This window comes from Microtus ochrogaster, linkage group LG1, assembly GCF_000317375.1.
Source record: "Microtus ochrogaster isolate Prairie Vole_2 linkage group LG1, MicOch1.0, whole genome shotgun sequence".
Classification (NCBI taxonomy): Eukaryota; Metazoa; Chordata; class Mammalia; order Rodentia; family Cricetidae; genus Microtus; species Microtus ochrogaster.
The window spans coordinates 5,004,406-5,025,534 of NC_022027.1; the positions used below are offsets into that span (position 1 = coordinate 5,004,406).

The following is a 21,129-nucleotide window of genomic DNA, read 5'->3' on the forward strand; positions in this document are numbered from 1 at the left end:
TTGTGAGCCACCATGTGGTTGCTGGGAATTGAACTCAGGACCTTTGGAAGAGCAGGCAATGCTCTTAACCACTTGAGCCATCTCTCCAGCCCTGTGTGTACTCTTTAAAAGCCGCCCGGGTCATTCATTCATTCTGCTATGCTTGTCCTAAGATGCTGCAAGGGGTGAATGAAGATTCCTTGGCCCTTCTGGATCCTCAGCTCTGCTCTTGGTGTCCCTGCGCTTAACAAGGTCCCTCAGGGGCTGGTGAGAAGGCTGCCAAGCCTGAGGACTTGAGTTTGGTCCTCCCGTGGTAGGAGGGAACCCATTCCCACGTGTCCTCTGACTTTCACACACGTGCTGCAGCGTGCACACACGACAGTCACGTTCTGCAGTGTGCACACACATGGCAGTCACTCACGGCCTGGATTAGTGTCCTGTCCTCCCCCAGCCCAAAGGGCCAGTTGCAGGTGGAGCAATGGGGGGCACTGCTCTCAGGGGCCGGCCACCGTGCCTCTAAGTCACCTGCAGCCAGGCTGTGTGCAAACAGGCTTGGGTCCTCGGGACTAGCCCTACATTCTGTTGTTGGCTGCGGGCTGAAGATCACACATGACTTCAGGAGTCAGCTTGTACCTACTAGTGGCCCCTGCAGCAGTGGACACAGGACTTCCACATGGCTGAAAGGTGTGGATTACACCGACTTCCCAGGCTGCAGCAGCCTTGGGCCCTGGCCTTTCAAATGTGTGGGGTCTCTGGGGGTCTGCACGTGACTCAGCCCATAGCACTAATTTGGGGTGCACTCTGAGCAGGTTCTGCTGACCAGCACAGAAAGTGTAGGCACTGACATCTGTGGGTACAACCTGGCATCTTGCCCTAGGACATCACTGCAGGTGGTGGAGGTGGGGGTTGGTGACCCCTGCTCTGGAAAGACAGGAAATGGCACAGGGAACAGTCGCTAGGGAGGACAGTTAACTGGACATGCCAAACTTTCAAACCTTTAGATTGAGAGCACCTCAAGTTTAGAGTCAGAACCTGCCCAGGCACTTGGAAGTTTTGAACAGGTGCCTTAAGGGGCTCCTGGCCCATGGGGTCCCCACTGCGGACTGAAATGCGAAGGTGCTGGGAAAGGAGACTGGCACAAATCTGTGCCCAAACCGGGTAACACCCCAACCCAGAAAGCACACCCCAAACTGCCCCAATCCCACTCAGGCCCAACCTCCACACCCCTCCCACCCTGCTCCTCCTGGCCTTGTCTTGGGACCTTGGCTGTTCCGCTTTGACCCCTGGTCTCTGATCTCAAGGGTAAACCTTTTCTGGAGTCAGAAGGGGTTATGGGAGTTTGCAACAGCAGCAGGTTCCACACACTCACCAGGACCTATGTGCCACCTGCCTGCACATGGACCCTGAGCACAGACCTGGGGTGAAAGGCTGCATACAGGACAGCAGTGCCGGCCTTAGGGACCAAGGGTGACAACCAGTAGGGTGGAGAGTGAGGAGCGAGGCAGAGCCTCAAGTTGGTAAGTCCAGGACAGGGCTGATGCACACACCCCACTGGTGCCTACTACATCCAGTGGGAAGCACTTCTTTCTCTTCACTCATACCAGGAACCCCAGCTTGCTGGCTCCAGCCAGCAGAGTCCTTGTGGGAGAGAAGATTGACCTTTCCTGGTGCCTGCCCTCCAGGGCCACCTTGTATTTCTGGTGATGCTGGCCATTGGTCCTCACTTTGGGGACTGGTACCAGTTTAGTTTCGATTGTTATAAGCACAATGACCAAAGGCAACACCTAAGGAGGAGAGGGTTTATTTGGGTCACAGTCCATCATCAGGGGAGGCTGATAAAAGAGCCTGGAAGTAGACAGTTGTCATCCAATGTGGGTACTGGGAACTGAACTCTAGTCCTCTGCTAGAGCAGCAAGCCCTCTTAACCATGGAGTCAGCTCTCCAATCTTTTTCTCTGAGAGTTTTTACCATGTAGCCCTGGATGGACTTGAACATCCTCCTGTCTCAGCCTTCAAACGAGATTTACAGGAATGGAGACCACACGTAGTTCCCACTCCCCTGTGGGAACAGATACCTTTTCTTTTCTTTCTTTTTTGGTCCCAAGAGTTTGTAGTATTCATCTGGAGATCCCATTCTGATTTCCTTCGGTTTTCTCTTTAAGTAACACCAATACAGGATGTACATAAATACAGCTCAAAAGGTTCTCAAGTCTTGGAAATAAATAAAAGTGGTTAATTCAGGGGCTTGTAGAATTCTAGTAGGATATGTGCAGAAGGGTAGTGCTTTTAAACTACCAGTCTTGTTTTGTGTCTATAAAGGAAAATTACCATTGATGCCAGCTCTGCTGCACAGACTGGTCATTCAATTGGTGTTGGGAGGGGTCACCATCTCTATGAACTGACTTCCCAAATTGCTGCCAGCAAATGAAGAAAAAAAATGTTGAAGTGTGATACAATGAGATTTTGTTTGGAAGATCTGTAATCTATCAATTTCTTTAAAAAAATTTTTTTCTCCCTCCCTCTTTCTTCTCTCCCTCTCTTCCCATCTTCCCATCCTCATCTGTGCTACATGTACATACATATTTCTCTCTGTCTCTGTCTGTCTCTGTCTCTAAAAGGCAAAGTGCCCTATCTAGGCAGAGTAGACTATTAAATTCAGATGCAGGGTTCTATTTAGTTTGGACAGGTCCTAGCCACAGAACAAAGTCAGTCTGTCCTAGTGCCATAACTGAATTCTACAAGTTAACAGCTTTTCATGAAAAGCTGCCATATCAAAATGTCAATCAAATCTGAGCATAAGTGGGAACTCCTGAAGAAATAACCAGCTGCAGGTTTGAAAAACATTTTTCACTGAAAGTGGAAACACAAAAGGTATTTGAATGGGATCTTTTTTCATTCCTGTTAACAGTAGACAGCCATTTTCACAACATCAAGGACAGAAAGCAGAGGACAAAATTGCAAATAATGTCTTGAAAGGTTATTTGCAGGGGTGATGACTGATTCAAGTTACAAATGACAGAATTATTGGCAAATGGGTTCTCAATATGAAATTGTTTGTTTCTCATTACATGATCACAGTCTCAGACTGTTTGAAATTACACTTGAATGATTATGCCACATAGAATGAACTGTAGATTTAAGTTTTGACATTTATTCTCTACTTGTTTACAGCAGTGGTGATGTCTGCGGCCTCTGGACCGAAGTACCACTGGCCGCAGGTTGGGGTGCCCTGGGCCTCTTCCCAGGCTTCTTGGTTTATCAGGGCAGCCTCCTTGCTGGCCTGGGTGGAAAGTTCCATAGCTAAACCAAAGATCCTGTGGGCAGAAGAAAAAGAAGGGACAACTTCGCCTCTGGCCAAGAACTCTAAAGGAGATCTTAGAAAAACAAACTTGTTAGAGAAATAGGTTCTCTCCTTCAATACAGATCCTGGGGACTGAACTCAGGACACCAGGCTTTCCTTGCTGGCTGATCTCAGGACCCTAATGGTGTTTTTGGAAGTCAACAAGGGTGGCTGCAAACTTGGGGGCAAGTGCGCATGTGTCCATATGGTGCTGCAAACAGAAGCTGGGCCTGTGTATACGGAGTTCCCTCCGTCCCCAGCTCTCCCTCTTTTGAAGGAGACAGCACCCAAGATTCCTAGGCTGACCCTAAACTGATGACCCTCCTGCCTCAGCCCCCAAGCCGCTGAGACAGCTGACAGATCTGTGCCCCCAGGCCTAGCAGGAAAGAGCTGTGTGGTGAGCCTTGAATGCATCCTTCATCCTCCTGTTCCCCTGGGACCTCAGTGCCCCACATCCTCAACAGTGGGCAAATTTTATGTGAGGAGACCTTGTTGGTGCCAAGCTAGATGTGAGATTCAGCCATTACCACATGGTCAAAGGCCAGGTGTCTTAAGACTTTAAGAGCCCCTAGATGACAGAGGGCATGTGTCCAAGAGTGAATACCAGGTACATCTGTACTACTCGGATACTGACAGGGAAAACTTGTGGCCATACAGTAGTCACAAGCACGGGGAGACATCCTCAGTCTCTGCTCCATGTGAGTGGTGGCTGACCCATCCTGTGGGCCAGCACTGGGTATGGCGCTTCAGAATCCCTGAGAACTCCTATGAGCATCTCCTTAAATGCATTTTTTTGGAGGTGGCCAAAATAGCTCGGTGGGTGAAGGTGCTTGCTTCCAAGCCTGCCTGATGACCTCAGTCTGATCCCTAGGGCCCACAAAGTGGAAAGAGAGAACAGATCCCAAAGCCGTCCTCTGACCTTTACACTCATGCCTTGGCATGCAAGTGCCCAAACATAAAAATACGTAAAAAAAAAAAAACAAAAACAAAACCCCAACATGTGTGATGTTCATGCCTGCCATTCTAGAACTCTGCAAGCTGAGGTGGGAGGATTTCTGCATGTTCAAAGCCACACTGGGTTACAGATTGAGACCTTGTCTTAGCAAAACACACAAAACAACAGTGTCCCTCAAGAAACCACCAGACTGGCTAGGCAGTGGTGGTGTGCAGCTTCACTCCCAGCTCTTGGTAGGCAGAGGCAGGCGAATCTCTGAGTTCGAGACCAGGCTGATCTACAGAGTGAGTTCCAGAGTGAGAAACTCTGTCTAGAAACAAAACAAAACATACAAAAAGAAACCCCCAAACATCCTGCTGACTTCTTTTTTTTCTTAATAATTTTTTATATTTATTTATTTATTTGTTTGTTTGTTTGTTTGTTTATTATGTATATAATATTCTGTCTGTGTGTATGCCTGCAGGCCAGAAGAGGGCACCAGATCCCATTACAGATGGTTGTGTGCCACCATGTGGTTGCTGAGAATTGAACTCAGGACCTTTGGAAGAGCAGGCAATGCTCTTAACCTCTGAGCCATCTCTCCAGCCCCTAAGACTGACTTCTGAATGATGTGTAACATGTGTTGAGCAACTGTCAGGCTCAGAAAAGGCTCCCTCTGTCCCCTGCTGGCCTGGAGCTGCCCTGTCTAAGGCATGAGACTGAGTGCGGGATGCATTCCTTGCCCGTGGTGACCTCAGGTCTCTACTGTCCCCAGTCCTACTGTGCTGGACTCTGGCACAGTATGAATCGATGGCTTCACTGCACCCACGGTCCCAGTGTCTCAGAACTCAGAAGTGGGCTAGGGGTGGAACAGTGCGGTAGTAGTGAGGCACTCAACAGCTGAGTCCTCAAAAGCCCAAACAGTCTTCACCTGAGATGGCAGCTGGGTGGGGTTCCACCTCCAGCAACCCAACTGAAAAGAAAGGGAGGATGGAGAGAGGAGGGGAGGGATGGAGGGGAAAGGGGGAGGGATGCAGGGGAAAGGGGGAGTCCTGACCCACACCTGTAGAGCTCTCGGTCCTTCTTGGTAATCAAGTCCCTGAGTTCCTCCAGCAGGCGTGACACCTGCGTGCTGACGTCCGGCACCTGCCCGCTGGCGTCCGGGGAGGAGATGCCCAGCTCGCTCAGGAGCTGCAGGGTGGTCTTTAGGGCCGGCTCCAGATCATCTGTGGAGATACAGGCTGTTAGCAGGACTCCGGTGCCCAAAGCAGCAGCTGTTTGAGCTGTGCAGAGTTGGCTTTTCTTTCACACTCAGGGAACAGGGCCTTAGGAGATCTCACTCTTCCCTGGAGTGTGGGTGCCAAGTGCATGCTGGTAAGGACAAACCCCGTGGGGAGCGCACTGTGACTGCTGCCCAGGAGGCTCCTGTGGACCAGGGGAGCTGGGGCTTCAGACTGCAAGCCGCTGCTCTGTTCTCTCACCCTCTGTCCTTCCACTATGGGCGACAAGCAGGATGCACCTGCAAGATGTGGCTTGGACCTGCACTTCCTGGCCTCCAGATCTAAAGAGCTGAGGTTCTGGTATCTGCAGCAGCTGTGTGTCCCAGGCACAGACCTGCACCACACACAACCCAGCATGGTCATGAGGGTTAAAGGTCCTGTTCCTGCTGTGTCCTCACCTCACCGTCAGCGCTGGGGTTGTGCTGGGTACAGACTAGCTAGGGGCAGTTTGGTAGGAGGATCGCTACAGCTTCCAGGTCAACACTGTGCTCTTTTATGGAGCCAGGGTCTCACTGTGTTGTAGCTCAGGCTGGCCTGGAACTCACAGCCTCCCAAGAGTCAGACAATAAATGAAGGTCACTGTACCTTTTTCATTTGTTACGTAGCCCAGGCTGAGTAAATGCTGTGCAGCTAAAAAGTCCTAATGAGGATGTCTGCTCTAGAGAATCCCTCAAGTAACCTCTCAACACCCCTACCCTGTTGGTAGGGCCCAGGGCTCAGGGCCAGTGGATAGGTCACCCAGCCCCCAGAGTCTTCCAGCTGTGAGGGCCAGCTTGGGGTTGGAATCCTGACTCAGCTGCCTGTGTCCTACTTGTTCCACACGGGTTCCAACACCACCCCAGGGTAGAGGCACCTAGAATATGGTGCATGTGAGCCTTGGGGCTCCTTCCTGCTGAGGCAATGCCACACAGCAAGGCTGTTCCTACCTAGGAGTTCCTGCCCATTTCCCTGCATGTGGATGCCCTGCACGGGCAGCTCATGTCGAGTGGCATCCAAGGCTGTGGCCAGTGTCTTGTATTGCTCCTTGAAACGCTTTGCTACAGCCTCGAGAGGGCCCAGCACCTCCATCTGCAGGCAGAAGGGGACACTGTAAGACACACCACTCACTCGCACAAGAAAGGCCAGCCTCCAGGTAACAGGACCCCCTCTGAACTGCCCTGGACGGGGCCCTGTTGCTATGCTACATGGTGGGACAACATCAAAGCTGGCAGGTGCCAAGCATTCTGCAGACTGTGTGGCAGAGACAGGTGTCCCATACACAGTACTACACTCGTATCAGGAGCCTAAGCAGGGCGGGCAGAATGTGAGTGGTGGCATCCTGATCCTGGCTCCCTCATGCACCCCTAGCCTCAGGAGCATGCTCAAACCCACCTGGGCATCCAGGATGGTAGCCAGCTCCTGATGTTTCTGCTGGAGCAGCAGCTGGCGCCGCAGTTCCAGCACCCGCTGCTGTAGACGCTCCTTCTCACGGCATAAGGCCGCCAAGTCCTTCTCAGCCTTCTCCTCCAGCAGAGCCAGGTTGTTTTCCATCTGTGGGTAGCAAGACCAACTCAGGTGGGGTGGGGGAGGTGACAGAGGACACATGCTGTTTCGTGAGGCCCAGTTAAGCTCACCTTCACAGACAGCAGGGTCAGCAGCAGTGTCTGCGACTCCATCATGTCCATGGTCTCTTGCAGATCCTGCAAGGGTCCTGCTGTTTAGTTCCCAGTAAGCCATGTTGACCTGGCTCTTCCGGGCATGGCAGAACCTCAACCTCTGTGTACTTTATAGGTTCAAATACAAATAGTGTCCACGGGGCTGGGGATGGAGTCAGGTCACATCTTGCCCAGAAGTGTATGGGTGTCTCCCCACTCAGTATATGGGCACACTGACCTGAGCAAGGGCCCATGGACACCACAGCCCTAGCCTCCATCCTGGAGGACTGGCTGCCGAGAGTCAGACCTACCCACCACCCGCTCCCCCAGTGCTTACCTGTCTCTTCTTGGGAAGGCGTGTCTTTTTCTGAGTGGTACAGGACGTGGACTCAGCTTTCTTTGACACTGTCCTGTCTAGCTGGGGAGTCGTCCTGAACATGCTTGTGTCTAAAATAGACCATTTCATTCTTTCCCTTAGTTTTTGGAGATGCAGCTGCCGCCACCCCACCTGGGATCTGCCACCCCGCCTGGCAGGAGAGAACACCTGTGACCCACTCCCAGGCCTGGTGTGTATGAAAGGCACATGCTGGTCTCACAGCAATGATTCAAAATGGCGACAAGGGCTGCCCAAAGCTGGGGCCATCCTTACAAGCTCGGCCTCCGAGGGGCTAAAAGAAACCGGTTACCTTTGATGGATGAGAGGTCTAGGCAGGGCGGGGCTGTGCTGTGCCCTTCCAGCATGGTGGACTGCAGGCCTCCTGATCCTATCACCAGGCTGTCTTCTGCCCAGATAAGAATGCCACGGTCAGTGCCATTGGGCCCACACCCCTTGGTTCAATACAGCTTGGGGCCACCAGGGCTCTTTCTTCCAGGTTGTGTGGGTGCTAGACTCTTGGGCCTGTGAGCTCCACAGCTGAGGCGAGGGGCAGCTTCTCGTCTCTTGTTCTTGGGCATAGACTACAGAACCGTGAGCTCGATAGCCTCTTTAATTGCCTTCTGTTTTTAATAAGTTATTTACTGTGTTGAGTGTGACTGTTTGGGCTAAGGTTCTTCCATGCTGGTCCTAGGGATTGAACTCAGGTCACCAGGCATGTAGCCAACATCTTTACTGGCCGAGTAATCTCACATGGGAGAAACCTTTTTATTTTTTTCAAGTTTTTTTTTTTTTTTTTGTGGGGCAACCTCCTTTAATCCTAAGGGCATATACATTTAATTCTAGCACCTGGGAGGCAGAGGCAGGCTGATCTCTGAGTTCAAGGTCAGCCTGGTCTAACAGAACTAAGTCCAAGACAAACCAGGGTTATACAGAAAAACCACATCTTGAAAAACAAACACACTGCCAGGTGGTGGCAGTGCACGGCTTTAATTCCAGCACGGAGGAGGTAGAGGCAGGCAGGTCTCTGTGAGTTCAAGGCCAGACTGGTCTACAGAGCGAGTTCCAGGACAACTAGGACACCCAATCTTGGAAAAAAAAGAAAAAAGAAAAAAGAAAAACAAACAAAAAAGATTTACCCCCCACCCCCGTTTCTCTAAAATATTACTAGATATACAATGTTCTGCCTACATGTATCCTTGCAGGCCAGAAAAGGGCACGAGATTTCATTATAGATGGTTGTCAGCTACCATGTGGTTGCTGGGAATTGGACTCAGAACCTCTGGAAGAGTAGGCAGTGCTCTTAACTTCTGGGCCATCTCTCCAGCCCCTGCTGAGCCTTCTCTCTAGCCCCAACAAATCTCATCTCGGAAGAACAAATTACCACCAAGCAGAATTTAGTGGCACACTCCTTTAGTCAAGCACTCAGGAGGCAGAGGCAGGGGGATCTCAACGAGTTATAGGACAACCTTGCCTCAAAAATGAACAAATAAAAACCTGTCAACTTCTCAGGCACAGGCATTCTGTTACAGCCACAGAAATAGACTAACAGGCACATGGTGCTATCAGGATCAGTCTTTCTTCTTAGTGGAGGGCACATCCGTCCCTGCTGGACAAGCCCTGGGCTGGCTACACCCATAAACCACAATCTTCAAATCCTAAATATAAAAAAGAATCCATTTCAAAGTGGTGACCTGTGAGAGAGGTGGGGAAGGACTCTATTTTCTGCTTTTACAGCAGGGCTGAGCAGGGAAGAGTCAAGAAACTTCATTTTCTACAGCCAGGTGGAGCGGTGGCAGTGGCCTTCCAGGCTTCTGGAGCTGTGAAGTTAGTAGCCTATGCTCAAGGCCCAACCTGGCACTTGGGAATTCAGAACTGTCCTCAGCTACAAGGCAACTTCTGGGCCAGTCGAGGGTACATGAGGCCCTGTTGAAAAAAAATGGGATGGTTTGGCTGGCTGAGCTCATAAAGACGCTTCCTTGCCTGGCAAGCCCGATGACGGGCTCGATCCCTGAACTCGCAGGAAGCTGGAGGGAGAGAACTCCAGAGTTGTCCTCCGACATCACATGTGCCAAGGCATCAGGAACAAGAACCAATGACGACCAAATGAGAAAAACAGAAACAAACAAACAACGTTCCTCAGCTTTGTACTGCAGACCTCTGGGCCAACTAGATGCTAGCCAGGGGCATCCTGTGCACCAAGGGCCAACCAGCAGCTGTGGTTCATCCATCAGAAGCCAAAATCCAAATAAAATGTCTGCATACACCCTAACCCTAGTCAGTCCCTGTTAGGTGAGCACCTGTTTAGGCCAGGCAGGTCCTGACTCCTGACTGGCCCGTTTTCAGGCGGTGCTCACACCGCACATGAGAACGTCCTAGCCAGGCCCATGTGCTGCTCTCATCCCTGCCTGGGAACAGAGAAATTTTTGTTCCTGTGTTTTGAGATAGGGTCTCATGCACACCCTGGTTCAATGGAGCCCACGTGGCCAAGGATGATTTTGAACTTCTGATCTTGCTACCACCTCCCAAGTGTCCATATGTCAGGAACCCCATTGGTTATAATTTCTGTAGCATCCTAAACTGACAGCAAATAGCAGCTCCTGGATCAGCAAGTAGTTCCGTGGACATATGGTTGGGCCTCAGACACTCTGCCTATGCTCCCATCACACACTTGAACCACATCCTTTCTGACAGAGACCCTTGATGCTAAGTTTTCACTCACAACCTGACACAATCTAGGATCACCTGGGAATTGAGAGACTGTTTGGATCAGGCTGAACTGTGGACATGTCTGTGAGGGGTTGTCTTGACTGCCCTGAGGGAGGCCTGGCAGCTCCTTCCCTGCTGCCAGAGTCCCACCCCTCCAACCCTAGCCAGGACTCACCTTTGATCTTCTGCAATGTGCTGGGCTTTCTTCCCTCTGGTGACTTCTCTCCAGCAGACATGGAAGCCTATTATGTAAACAGACAGTCAGAGGTCAGGCCACTTAACCTTTGATGCATTTGCTTAAAGGTCAGACAGAGAAGCAGGAGTTTTGAGACGGTGAACACAGGACAGTCAAACAGTGGACAGCTACGTTCATCAGACATGGGAATTAACGGCACACGTGCTGGACTGCCATCTCGATGGGTGTGTGTTTGCCTGTGCTGTGGAGGGGCTGGTGACCGACTTCCTACAGCAGTCTCGGGACACGCTGACTTCTACACAGGTTACTCTGGACTTCAGGAGACACTGGATTTCTCCCTGGCCTAAGTCTATAAAGCTCACAAACAGCAGCGGCACCAGCAGCAGCAGTGGGTGCCCAGCGGTCAGGTACAAGAAACGCAAGGAGCACAGTGGGGGTTGTATCGTGGTTCATTCTCATTCACCACTGGGTCTGGGGACCCTCTGTAGGAAATAAGGAGGCAGCAGGATGGAACAGGAAAACTAAAACCTACTCCTTGTCAAAACTACCCAAGCCTATTCAGACTAGAGCAAAGAAGTTTGCCAAGTCTGAGGGTCACTCTGGGCAACCACCTGCAATGGCCCTAGGTGTCAGGCCAGCAGGCAGCAGACTCCACCCTGCATAGGTGCTGCCAGCCAGGTCCTCAAGGGCACCAAGAGAATCAGCTGTGAAGAACAAAGTGCAAGCTCTGCTTCTCGCCTGCCTGACAGTGGGGCTCTTGACCACCCTGGCCACGATCGCACAGGGACTGCTGTGGCCTTGGCTCCAGAACTCGGGGTCATCGTGCTCTACAACTGCTTGTGCCTGTGCCCTCCCCTCAGACCAATCTGCATAAGGGAGCACACACTCACGCAGACCTGGCTCCCCCGGGGGGTACTCCAGCCGAGGGCTGTGGGGTTTAGGGTCAGATACTGAAGAACCCACTGTGAAGGTAACTGGACTGAGTGTGACCAGGAGCTGAAAGTTGACTCGGTGGGTTGAGGAGAACTTGGATTCAACTCCCAGCACCACGTGGTGACTCCAGGGGATCCGATGTACTCTTCTCAATGGTGTGCCGGGGAAGGGCTTGCCTAGTGTGTTTGAGTCTTATATTCAATTTTAGCACCAGGAGCTAAAATCAAAAAGTTTGGCCAGTGGGTAAAGGTGCTTGCCACCAAGACTGCCAAACCAAGTTGATGCGCAGGACCCATGTGGTGGAAGGGGAGAATCTATTCCCACAGGCTGTCCTCTGACAACCATATGTATAGTTGGCCTGAACCCTACTCTAATGAATAAAAATGTAGTTACGTTTTTAAAAAGTTGGGGGCTGGAGAGATGGCTCAGAGGTTAGGAACGCTGACTGCTCTTCCAGAGGTCCTAAGTTCGATTCCCAGCAACCACATGGTGGCTCACAGCCATCTATGGTGAGATCTGGTGCCCTCTTCTGGCATGTAAGCATACATGGAAGGAATGGTGTATACATAATAAATGGATGGATCTTTAAAAAAAAAAGTCACCATGAATCTCATTATTTGTACACTCAATGCCAATTAAAATGTTTCAAAAGCACACCCTTAAGAATTCCACACTAAAAAGGGCATGTGCCGAAGCCAGATGCTACCCTCACACATCATACACGAAAGCCTGTGGGAACCCAAGAAGAGTCACAGCGTTCAGGTCTTGAGACCCCCCCATGCCAGCACGTCCCCGACGCTGACTCAGGATCCCATGCAGTCAATCCCCAGCAGGTGCTGGGCTCTGGCACATGAAGGCCTGGGCTCCATCAACAGGTCTGACCTGACTGCTGTGGGATAATCTTTTTGTACACTGTAAAGATGTGTCTCTGCCCAAGGCGCCTTCTGATTGGTTAAAAAGAACCTGAATGACCAATAGCTAGGCAGGAGAGAACAGGTGGGGCTTCCAGGAGAGAAGGGAACTCGGGAAGAATCAGAGGCTCTCATAATTAAGCCCGGGAGACTCTGAGGGAGTCAGCAGTATTGAGAGGTAACGAGCCACATGGCAGAATGTAGACTAACACAGACATGTTAATTTTTTTTTTAAAGACAGAATTTTTCTGTGAAACAGTCCTACTGCCCTGGAAATTTCGACCAGGTTGGTCTTGAACTCACAGAGGTCTGTCTGCCTCCTGAATGTTGGGATTAAAGGTGTGTGCCACCACCACCACCACCAGGCAGAGCTAGTTGGGAACAAGTCTAGACTAAGGTCAAGCTTTCATAATTAATAAGAAGTCTCTGTGCCATCATTTGGGAACTGGCAGTCTAAAGAAGGTCCAACAACATATGACCAACAATCGCGGTTGGGCGTGGTGGCCCTGTCTTTAATTCCAGCCTTCAGGAGGCAGGGGGGTGGATCTCTATAAGTTACGGCAGGTAGGAATATGTAGAGAGACACTGTCCATAAAAGAAAAAAAGGAAGAAAAATCCATAATGGCCTTTTATTTTGGGGGAGGGTTGAGATAGGGTTTTTTGTCTTTTAATAAATACAGACTGCCTGCAGATCTGAGAGTAAAACAGTCCCACTGGTCAGCCTTACAGACCAGGTGATGGTGACACACACCTTTAATCTCAGCCCTACAGAGGAATAAGATGGGCGAGACAGTTTTCAGACATAGTCTCATTCTGAGAAATCTGGAGGCAGGATCGCCATTTCAGACTGAGGGAGAGGCAAGAGCCAGTGGCTGGTTGTTTTGCTTTTTAGACCTTTAGACTGAAACCCAATTTCTGACTCTGAGCGTTTATTAATCATGCTTTAGGGTCTCTCTCTGCAACAGCCCTATCTCTCCCGGAACTAGCTCTTGTAGACCAGCCTTAAACTTACAGAGATCCGCCTATGCCTGCCACCACCGCCTGGCTGGAATAATGATTGGTCTTTTGAAAGCAAATTCAGAACTTGTGCTCAATGACATGAGAGCTGCTGCCTATGGCTGCTGATAACAGGCCATGAAAGCTAACCACTGAAAACCCTGACTCACTAGCGAGAAAATGTTCAAGGTGGAAAATAACTGGAACAAACAAACCAGCAACAAAAAGAGAATTTACTGGCCAACAAGCAGGGCTGTGTGGTGTGTGGTCTGGCAGTCACTTTGCAAGTCTGAAGACCTGAGTTTGAATCCCCAGCATCTACACAGAAACAAATCCACAAGAACCTCTCACCCTAGCAAAAGATGAGGAACACAAAAGGATCCCAAGAGCTGGCAGTTCAGTGAGATCCTGTCACAAAAGAAAGATTTCACTCTGGCATCCATCCATGTGTGTACATGCATGGTTGTACAACCTGCAACACACACACACACACACATACACACACACACTCACACACATACACACACATACATACACACACATATACACACACACACTCACACATACACACACACACGAAAAAGAACATGGACCAATGCAGAGCAATGCCCACCACCAACTGCCTTTGGAGACACCTTCTGAAGTCACAGAAGTGTGCCTGGGAGAAACGTGGAATGGTGTAGCAGTTCAGGAGGAATGGGAGCACACAGCACAGCCCGAGCACCCCTTATCCACAACTGAAATCAGGGAAAGGGCTGCTCAGCTGGAAGCGGCTCCACTCAGGATCAGCCCTTCTGAGATCCATTCAGCCTCAGGAGAAAGCAGCAGGCTAATGTTACCATGACAACAGACACTCAAGACTCCAGCCAGACCAAGGTCACCTGATGGGGTACCAGAACCAAAATGCCTTGTATAGACACATGGGGGCACTGTGGCCAAGCCTTCAAGGCGGCAACAGCCACAGGGTGAATGGAAGCAGGGGTAAGTAGCTTGGGGAAGCTGTCTGCAGGGTGATGTGAGAATCCCTCCCCTTAAACCAGATTTCCAGTCACAGCCTCAGAAATCCTGGGAACCCCCACCACACTTCCTGGGGCACAGGCCAGGCAGATGGGAACATAACCTTCTGATTGTCATAAACCAAGCCTGTGCTCAGCAGTGCTGCCTGGCCTTGACAGACAACCAGGAACTGGATCCTGTGCTCCAGGGATATGTCACCACAGGGATGAGCCTGCAGCTGACCCCAACATGTTTCCCCCATTCTTGCAATGCACTGCAGCTTTTGGGGCCTCAGGAAGACCTGCCAGCCTTGCTTATTGACAGCTGAAAAAGTATCACACAGGAAGATGCAGAAGTGAACGTCACCCCTGCTAGCTGTGCCTGTGGCCCACACCGAGTGCCGCTGGCAGTGCCCATCACTCAGGAGCCTCCCAGGTGTGGAGGGATAGTGCTGGAGGACAGATTTGACAGAACAGAGGCCCCCAAAGCCGGAGGGGCAGAGGAGGTACATACGACTGATGGACACTGGTGTCACTCTCACCAGAGACTCCGGACTGTGCCCAAAACCCGGAGGCTGCAAAGGCCCCAATGGTGTCTTCCAGGTTCGGGCTGCAGCTGCCATGTGCCCTCCACCCATTCCTAGTAGCTCCAAGAGTAAAAGACTCCATTACCTTCTTAGTTTTCTTCTCATATTGCAGGTATCTGGACTCAACCACTCTTCCTCCTGCAGACAACACAGTGTTTGTTAGAGAAGAGGAATACTGCAGCATGAAGACATAGAGCATGAGCAGGACCAAGTGGAGAGCCGGGGCCAATGACAGGAAAAGCACCAGCCTTACCGCCTGCTGCAGACTGGCTCCTTCAGTCTCCCCAGTATGCACATGGCAGCTACTGCATCTAGTACCTTCACAGGACACTCAGTGTCCATAAGACACTGATGGAACGTCTCTTGTACGTGGGTCCTTGGAGTAGTAGCAAGTGCCATGTAAGTTCAAAGATAGAAGCATTCTAGACCGTGAAAGCCAGGGGCCAGTGGGATGGCTCATTGGGTGGAGGGCTGGCAACCAAGCCTGATGACCTCGGTTCAACTCTCAGGAGCCTTCCTGTGACCTCTATATGTGCACCATGGTATCCCCCTCACCTTCAGTAAATAAGTGCAATTTTTAAAAAAAGGAACAGGAGAGATGGCTCAGTGGTTAAGCGCTTGTTGCTCTTGCAGAGGACTGGAGTTAGGGTCCCAGCACCCACAGGGATGCTTGCAACTGTAACATCAGTTCTGGGAGATTCAACACTCTCTCTGGTGTCCAAGAGCATCTACATTCATGTGCACACCCCCCTCCCACCTACCAAAACACAAAACAACAAATCCCACAGCATTTTGGGTCTACCTCTCTCTGGTGAAGTCCATCTCTATTTGTGCTCCAGTACAGTAAAGCTGGGCTGACCACCGAGGTCTTAATATTCCCACCTTCCTATCTTTAAATCAGAGGGATAAAGATCCCCTCCTGTAACCCTAGATGATGTTAACTGTTGTGAAGAAATGGCCATGCTGGCATGGATTTGGGGGTTCTCGCTGAGATCCCGCAGAGGCTCTGAGAACATAGGTAATGGACGTAAAAGGCCAAGTCAGACTCTGCCTGGGGCTTGTGCCAGGAAAAAGCTTGGAAAATGCAGCCCAGATGTAGGAATCTGGCCCTGGTTCAGTTTAAACGTGTTGAGCCTGCAGCCAGGACAAACAGGCCCACTGGTCTATGTGCCCAGGCCAGCTCCCAGACCCTGTTTGCCAACCATGGAAGACTCCAGATTTCTCATTACAGCTGGTCTGTGTTCATTTGTACCTCGACCACTCATGTTTCTCAATTAAATGAAGCTAGCAGATTAAAAAGTAACAATAGGGGGCTGGAGAGATGGCTCAGTGGTTAAGAGTTTGCCTGCTCTTCCAAAGGTCCTGAGTTCAATTCCCAGCAACCACATGGTGACTCACAACCATCTGTAATGAGATCTGGTGCCCTCTTCTGGCCTGCAGACGTACACACAGACAGAATATTGTATACATAATAAATAAATAAATATTTTTTAAAAAAACAAAGTAACAATAAAGTTAAAGACAGGAGAAGAGCCCACAGCAGCCCAGGGGCGGGGAAGCTGGGGCACACGTGAGCCATGTCAGACTCTGTACCTTTGGGTTGGGGAGGCCTATGTCCATGCTCTTTCCTCCCCACCCACTTCAGCCTTTATCACGGGTGGGACCCTCATGAGACTAACGCACAGATCCAGGCCCACTTGGCGGCGGCTGGGGCGTCTGGCCTGGCCAGTGTTAACAAAACCAGGCAGCATGCAAACATGTCATAGGTTACACACAAAACTGCCGGGCTGGGGCCACTCAGTGGCACGGTGCTCAATTGGCACAGTGAGGGCCCCAATTCTACTTCTGTCATTGCAGTAAACAAACAAAAAATTTGCTGAGCATATATGTCAGTGGTTAGGCGCTTGCCTAGCAAATGTGGGGCCCTGGGCTCCATCCCTAAGATCAAACCCCAAGCCCCAAACCCCACCAGGTCCAGTGATCACTGTCAACCCTGAGGGTCTGAGTTTAGTCCTCCGGACTCCTTTGGTGCAATGAGAGACACAACCCCCCAAATTATGCCTAACCCCCATGTGTATGGCATGTGTGCTACCTTCCCCACATGAAGTGTAACAAAAAAAAGAAGCCTATGAGGCCGAGGAGCACTTGCTCTTCCAGCATTCACACTGGGCAGCTCCACAGGTTTCTGAGTGAACTTGGATCTGTGGCCTGTGCACATCTAGAGCTACACTTTCGAGGGACTTCAACTCTCCAAAGGACAACTACAGTCACACGACACCTCAGGGACAAAGACAACCCCGAGTCCCCAAAGGCATGCCACTGAGCAGTGGAAGTTTCAGACTTGCCTCTGTCTCCCCTGCCCCCAAGAAACTAGAACTAGATGGCACCCGGGAGGTTGAGGCAGGAGGATCAGGAGCTGACCGGCAACCTGGGCTCCATGAGACTTTCTCAGAGAACAGTAAGGTTCAGCATGTAAGGCACTTGATTGCTGCCCAGCTTGATTGATGACAAATTGACTCCCACAAGTTCCCTTCTGACTACTATACTCATAGTATAGTACAGTACAGTACAGTACAGTACAGTATAGTATAGTATAAAGGACGGTGACACAGCCTTTCTCTGCAAAGCGTCAGAGATACAATATGCACACCCCTCCAAAGAGATCAATACACGTGTAATAAAAAAATTAAACAAAAATCTTTGATGAAGACAAAACAAAGCACTTTCCTTAAAAGCGCTCACCTTGTACTCTTCTTCCTTTTGTCTTGGGGGCACCAGTGGCTGCGGGCTTCCTACAAGAGAGAAGAGAGATGTGCTATTCATCCAGCTACAAGATCTGCAGAGGCCAGAGCCACCTTCTATCAGCTGCAGCGGGGCATGTGAAGGTCGTCCCTAGACAAGCAGGAGGTGGAACCCCCACAAGACCAGCTTCCTCCTGAAGGCAGTAGAACACTGGCCCACAGGGATCAGAGCTTCCCGACCAGGAAGATCCCTGTCTCATCAGGCTGGTGTGACAACAGCCAGAGAGGTGGGAGGGCTTAGGAAGGCTGGGGCTGAGGATTGGCAAGCACAGGGGCTGGAGAAGACAGGAGGGAAGAGTCCAATGGTAAGGATGAGATGGCAGGCTGGGGAGAGGACGGTGACACAGCCTTTCTCTGCAAAGCATCAGTTTCCTAGGTTCCCCGGTCACTGTCATGACCAGCAACTACTCAACTTTGCTATTCTAGTATCAAAGCTGATACAATGGGTGGGCCATGTGGCAACAAAACTTTGCTGACATAGCACATTTTGGGTCACACATCGCTCATATGTCACCAAATAGTTGTATTCTCTAAATATTTTTCATTTTTATTTATTGTGTGTATGTCTGTGTGAGTGCAGCTGTGTAAGTGCCACCAACTGTGCGTACCGTGGTGCCTGCAGAGAGGATGGGGACAATCTCAGCATAGGTCATGTTCCACCTTCTCATCCACGGCTGCGTATACCAGGCTAGCCAGTCCTCACTCCTGCAGACTCTCCTGTTTGGCCTCCCATCTCCCTGTAGGGTGTGCTGGGTGTGCAGGCACTAGTGCATCCAGGTTTTATGTGGCTTCTGGGGACCCAAACTCAGCTTGTCAGGCTTGTTCAGTGATAATTAACACACACACACACACACACACACACACACACACACACACACACACACCACAAACAGGGTCTCACGCCACAGCCCAGGCTGGCCCAGGGATGGACAGACAGTTTGCAGGATAAAGAGTTTGCTGCTCTTGCAGAGGACTTGAGCTCAATCCGCAGCAGTCCAGCTCTGGGGGTCTCAAGCCTCTGCTGCTGGCTTCTTCCTGAAGCCTACAGATGGTGGGGGCTTGGCCTTGGGAAGCAGGGCAGGTGCACCTGCTGTGGTCCCTCAGGATGCCCTGGGGTCTGCCCATCAGTCATGGAGGACTCAGCAACATGGCCTTGACCTGTCCTGTGCCCATCACTACCCGTGTAAAGAGCTGGAACTCTGAGGTGTAGCGCTGGTCAGGAGGCTCCACCCACCGGCCTCTTCTCGTTAGCCTTTTAAATCTGATGCAGTATGTGGTGCTCACGTCCTCTGACACACGGGAGGGCAAAGGACGACTTTTGTAGTTGGGTCCTGGGAATCCTGAGGCCATGAAGCTTGGGGGCAGCACCTTTACCTGCGAGTAAGGAAGCTGGCCTGGAGCTGGGTGTGGTGGTGCAAGCCTATAAGCTGCAGAGGCAGAGGCAGGTGGACCTCGTTGGGTCAAGTGTCTAAGTGAGGGGCCCACTTAATTTATCATCTCTCAGCATTCCAAGTTCCTGTCACAGAGCCAGCCTGGCAGGCATACCCTGCCCCTACCCTGAAGTTCCCCAGCTTCTCTTTTCTATATAACTCATTTTGTCCACTTGGTGTGTACGTTTCTAGTGCTCTCTTTGCTCCCTCTCTCTCTTCTCATGGCCTGGCTCAGGCTGCTGGGCAGGTTCAGTATGGACTCTTCCTGATGCCTCTGGCTGTACTTTCCCTCATATCTACAATAAATCTTCTCCTCAACCATATACGTTGGAGCAGTCTTGTCCGCATTTTTCTTTTCTTTCTTTTTTTCTTTTCGAGACAGGATTTCTCTGTGTAAAAGCCTTGGTGAGAGCTACCTGCCTTTGCCTCCCAAGTGCTGGGATTAAAGGCCTGCAGCACCACTGCTGGGCCACGTCCTCATTTTTCATTCAGATCTCTGTGATCTGTGAGCTGGAAGCTCACAGGGTCTCAACAGGGAGTTCTGTGACAGTGTGCTAGTATTCTTTGACTTATTAAAATATTACTTTTAATCGTCTTACATTTACTAGCATTGGTAAGCTGTAACTAATTGGATAAAATACATGCCTAAATTTAGCTTATATGTCCAGTTTAAATATAACAGGTAATGGTGCCCAATTCTCAAGTGCCTTTACAGATCTGAGACTACAGCATTTAACAAGAGAGCTTCTAACACAGACACGCCAGCTCCCACGGCACCCTATGGCTCCTCCAAGAAGATACGTGGTTACAAAGATCTTCCTCCTTGAGGCTTGCCTTTGGGTTTGGCAAAGACACCCACACCCCAAAAAGCAGCCTTCTACCTCTTGAGCTTCCTGGATGCCACCCAGGGACTCGATCGTCTCATCCTGTCAAGACAGGTGGACTAAATCTTCCCCCCACAGGAAAATCTTGGGGCCTCTTGTACCCAGCAGCTACCGGCAATCACTGCCTCCAGGTAATGTTCTCCGAGGTCTCATTTTTGCCCATTTATCCCCTTAGATCTGTCTAATGGCATTTGGTGACTTAGGGTACTGTTAACTTATTACTTCATCCATGGCATTTGACAATTTAAGGTACTGGTAGCTCATTACTTCATTTGAAGTTTCCTGCTAAAATACAAACAGGTGTGCCTCTTTCAAGGCTTCATAGTTCAGATTAACAGGTGTATCTTAAAAATCCAGAGTTCCCAATTCCCTTTAATTGTCTTCTAAAATGCACAAACCTTTTAACCTAAAGCAACAGCCTTTTGCTATGACACCAAGATGAAAATCTGTTCCAGTTCTCTTACAGATACCTACAAGTTTCTGGAAAAAGTTCTATTGCTATATCAAAAATCAGGTCTGGCCAGATCATTGGGCTACCAGGCGGTGCTGTTTAGGTGCTGATGAGTTCTATCTGGACGGGTGAGTGTGTGCTATCCAGGGGCGGATTGTCCTGGAAGAGAGCACAAACCCCGCTCCCCGAGCTCCTTCTGCAGCACTGTCTTTCTTACACACAACCTCCCCCTCCCCAAGCCTGTGTTTTCTGCAAGGTCCTTTGCTCAGGAACAGTTTTCTGCTCCTACACTAAGGCTACCCACCCAGAGCGGTGAGTGCCTGCCTACTGGGCAGGCTTCAAGGACCCCCGAAAGGGAGCACGCGCACCTTCAGCTTGTGCACGCGCACCTTCAGCTTGTGTGGCAGGGTCTCCTGTGTTCTACTAGTCCCCGCCCTGGCCCCCAAGTTCCCCCTTTTGTCTGCGGGTCTTTGGACTTCCAGGCGTCCATGTTTTGGTGCTGAGGAGTTCCATCTGGACAGGACGGTTCCTGCTTCTACACTGAAGAGATACACCCAGAGAATCAGTCACAGCAAAGACTGGACCAAGACACCAGGCCTCTCCTGGCTCCATTTGAAGGAAGAGATGGGAAGGCACCAATGCAAGAATTCCTCAAACAACCTGAAAGGCAACATGATATCACCAGAATCCAGGGATC

At 50.6% G+C, this 21,129-nt stretch overlaps 1 protein-coding gene across 2 annotated transcripts in view; it reads right to left on the minus strand.

The window, feature by feature from the left end:
* Positions 1-1,775: 1,775 nt before the first annotated feature.
* Positions 1,776-21,129, minus strand: part of Haus8 (HAUS augmin like complex subunit 8) — a 28,976-nt gene continuing 9,622 nt past the window's right edge. For both annotated transcript variants that reach the window (XM_026785314.1, XM_005359159.3), the window contains 10 exons: positions 17,609-17,658; positions 14,952-15,004; positions 10,424-10,490; positions 7,853-7,948; positions 7,504-7,613; positions 7,146-7,211; positions 6,904-7,062; positions 6,459-6,600; positions 5,316-5,478; positions 1,776-3,292 (listed from right to left, as the gene is read on the minus strand). In XM_026785314.1, the coding sequence (XP_026641115.1) occupies positions 3,136-3,292; positions 5,316-5,478; positions 6,459-6,600; positions 6,904-7,062; positions 7,146-7,211; positions 7,504-7,613; positions 7,853-7,948; positions 10,424-10,490; positions 14,952-15,004; positions 17,609-17,658 (1,063 nt within the window). In that variant the 3' untranslated portion in view covers positions 1,776-3,135. The remainder of the gene's footprint in view (positions 3,293-5,315; positions 5,479-6,458; positions 6,601-6,903; positions 7,063-7,145; positions 7,212-7,503; positions 7,614-7,852; positions 7,949-10,423; positions 10,491-14,951; positions 15,005-17,608; positions 17,659-21,129) is intronic.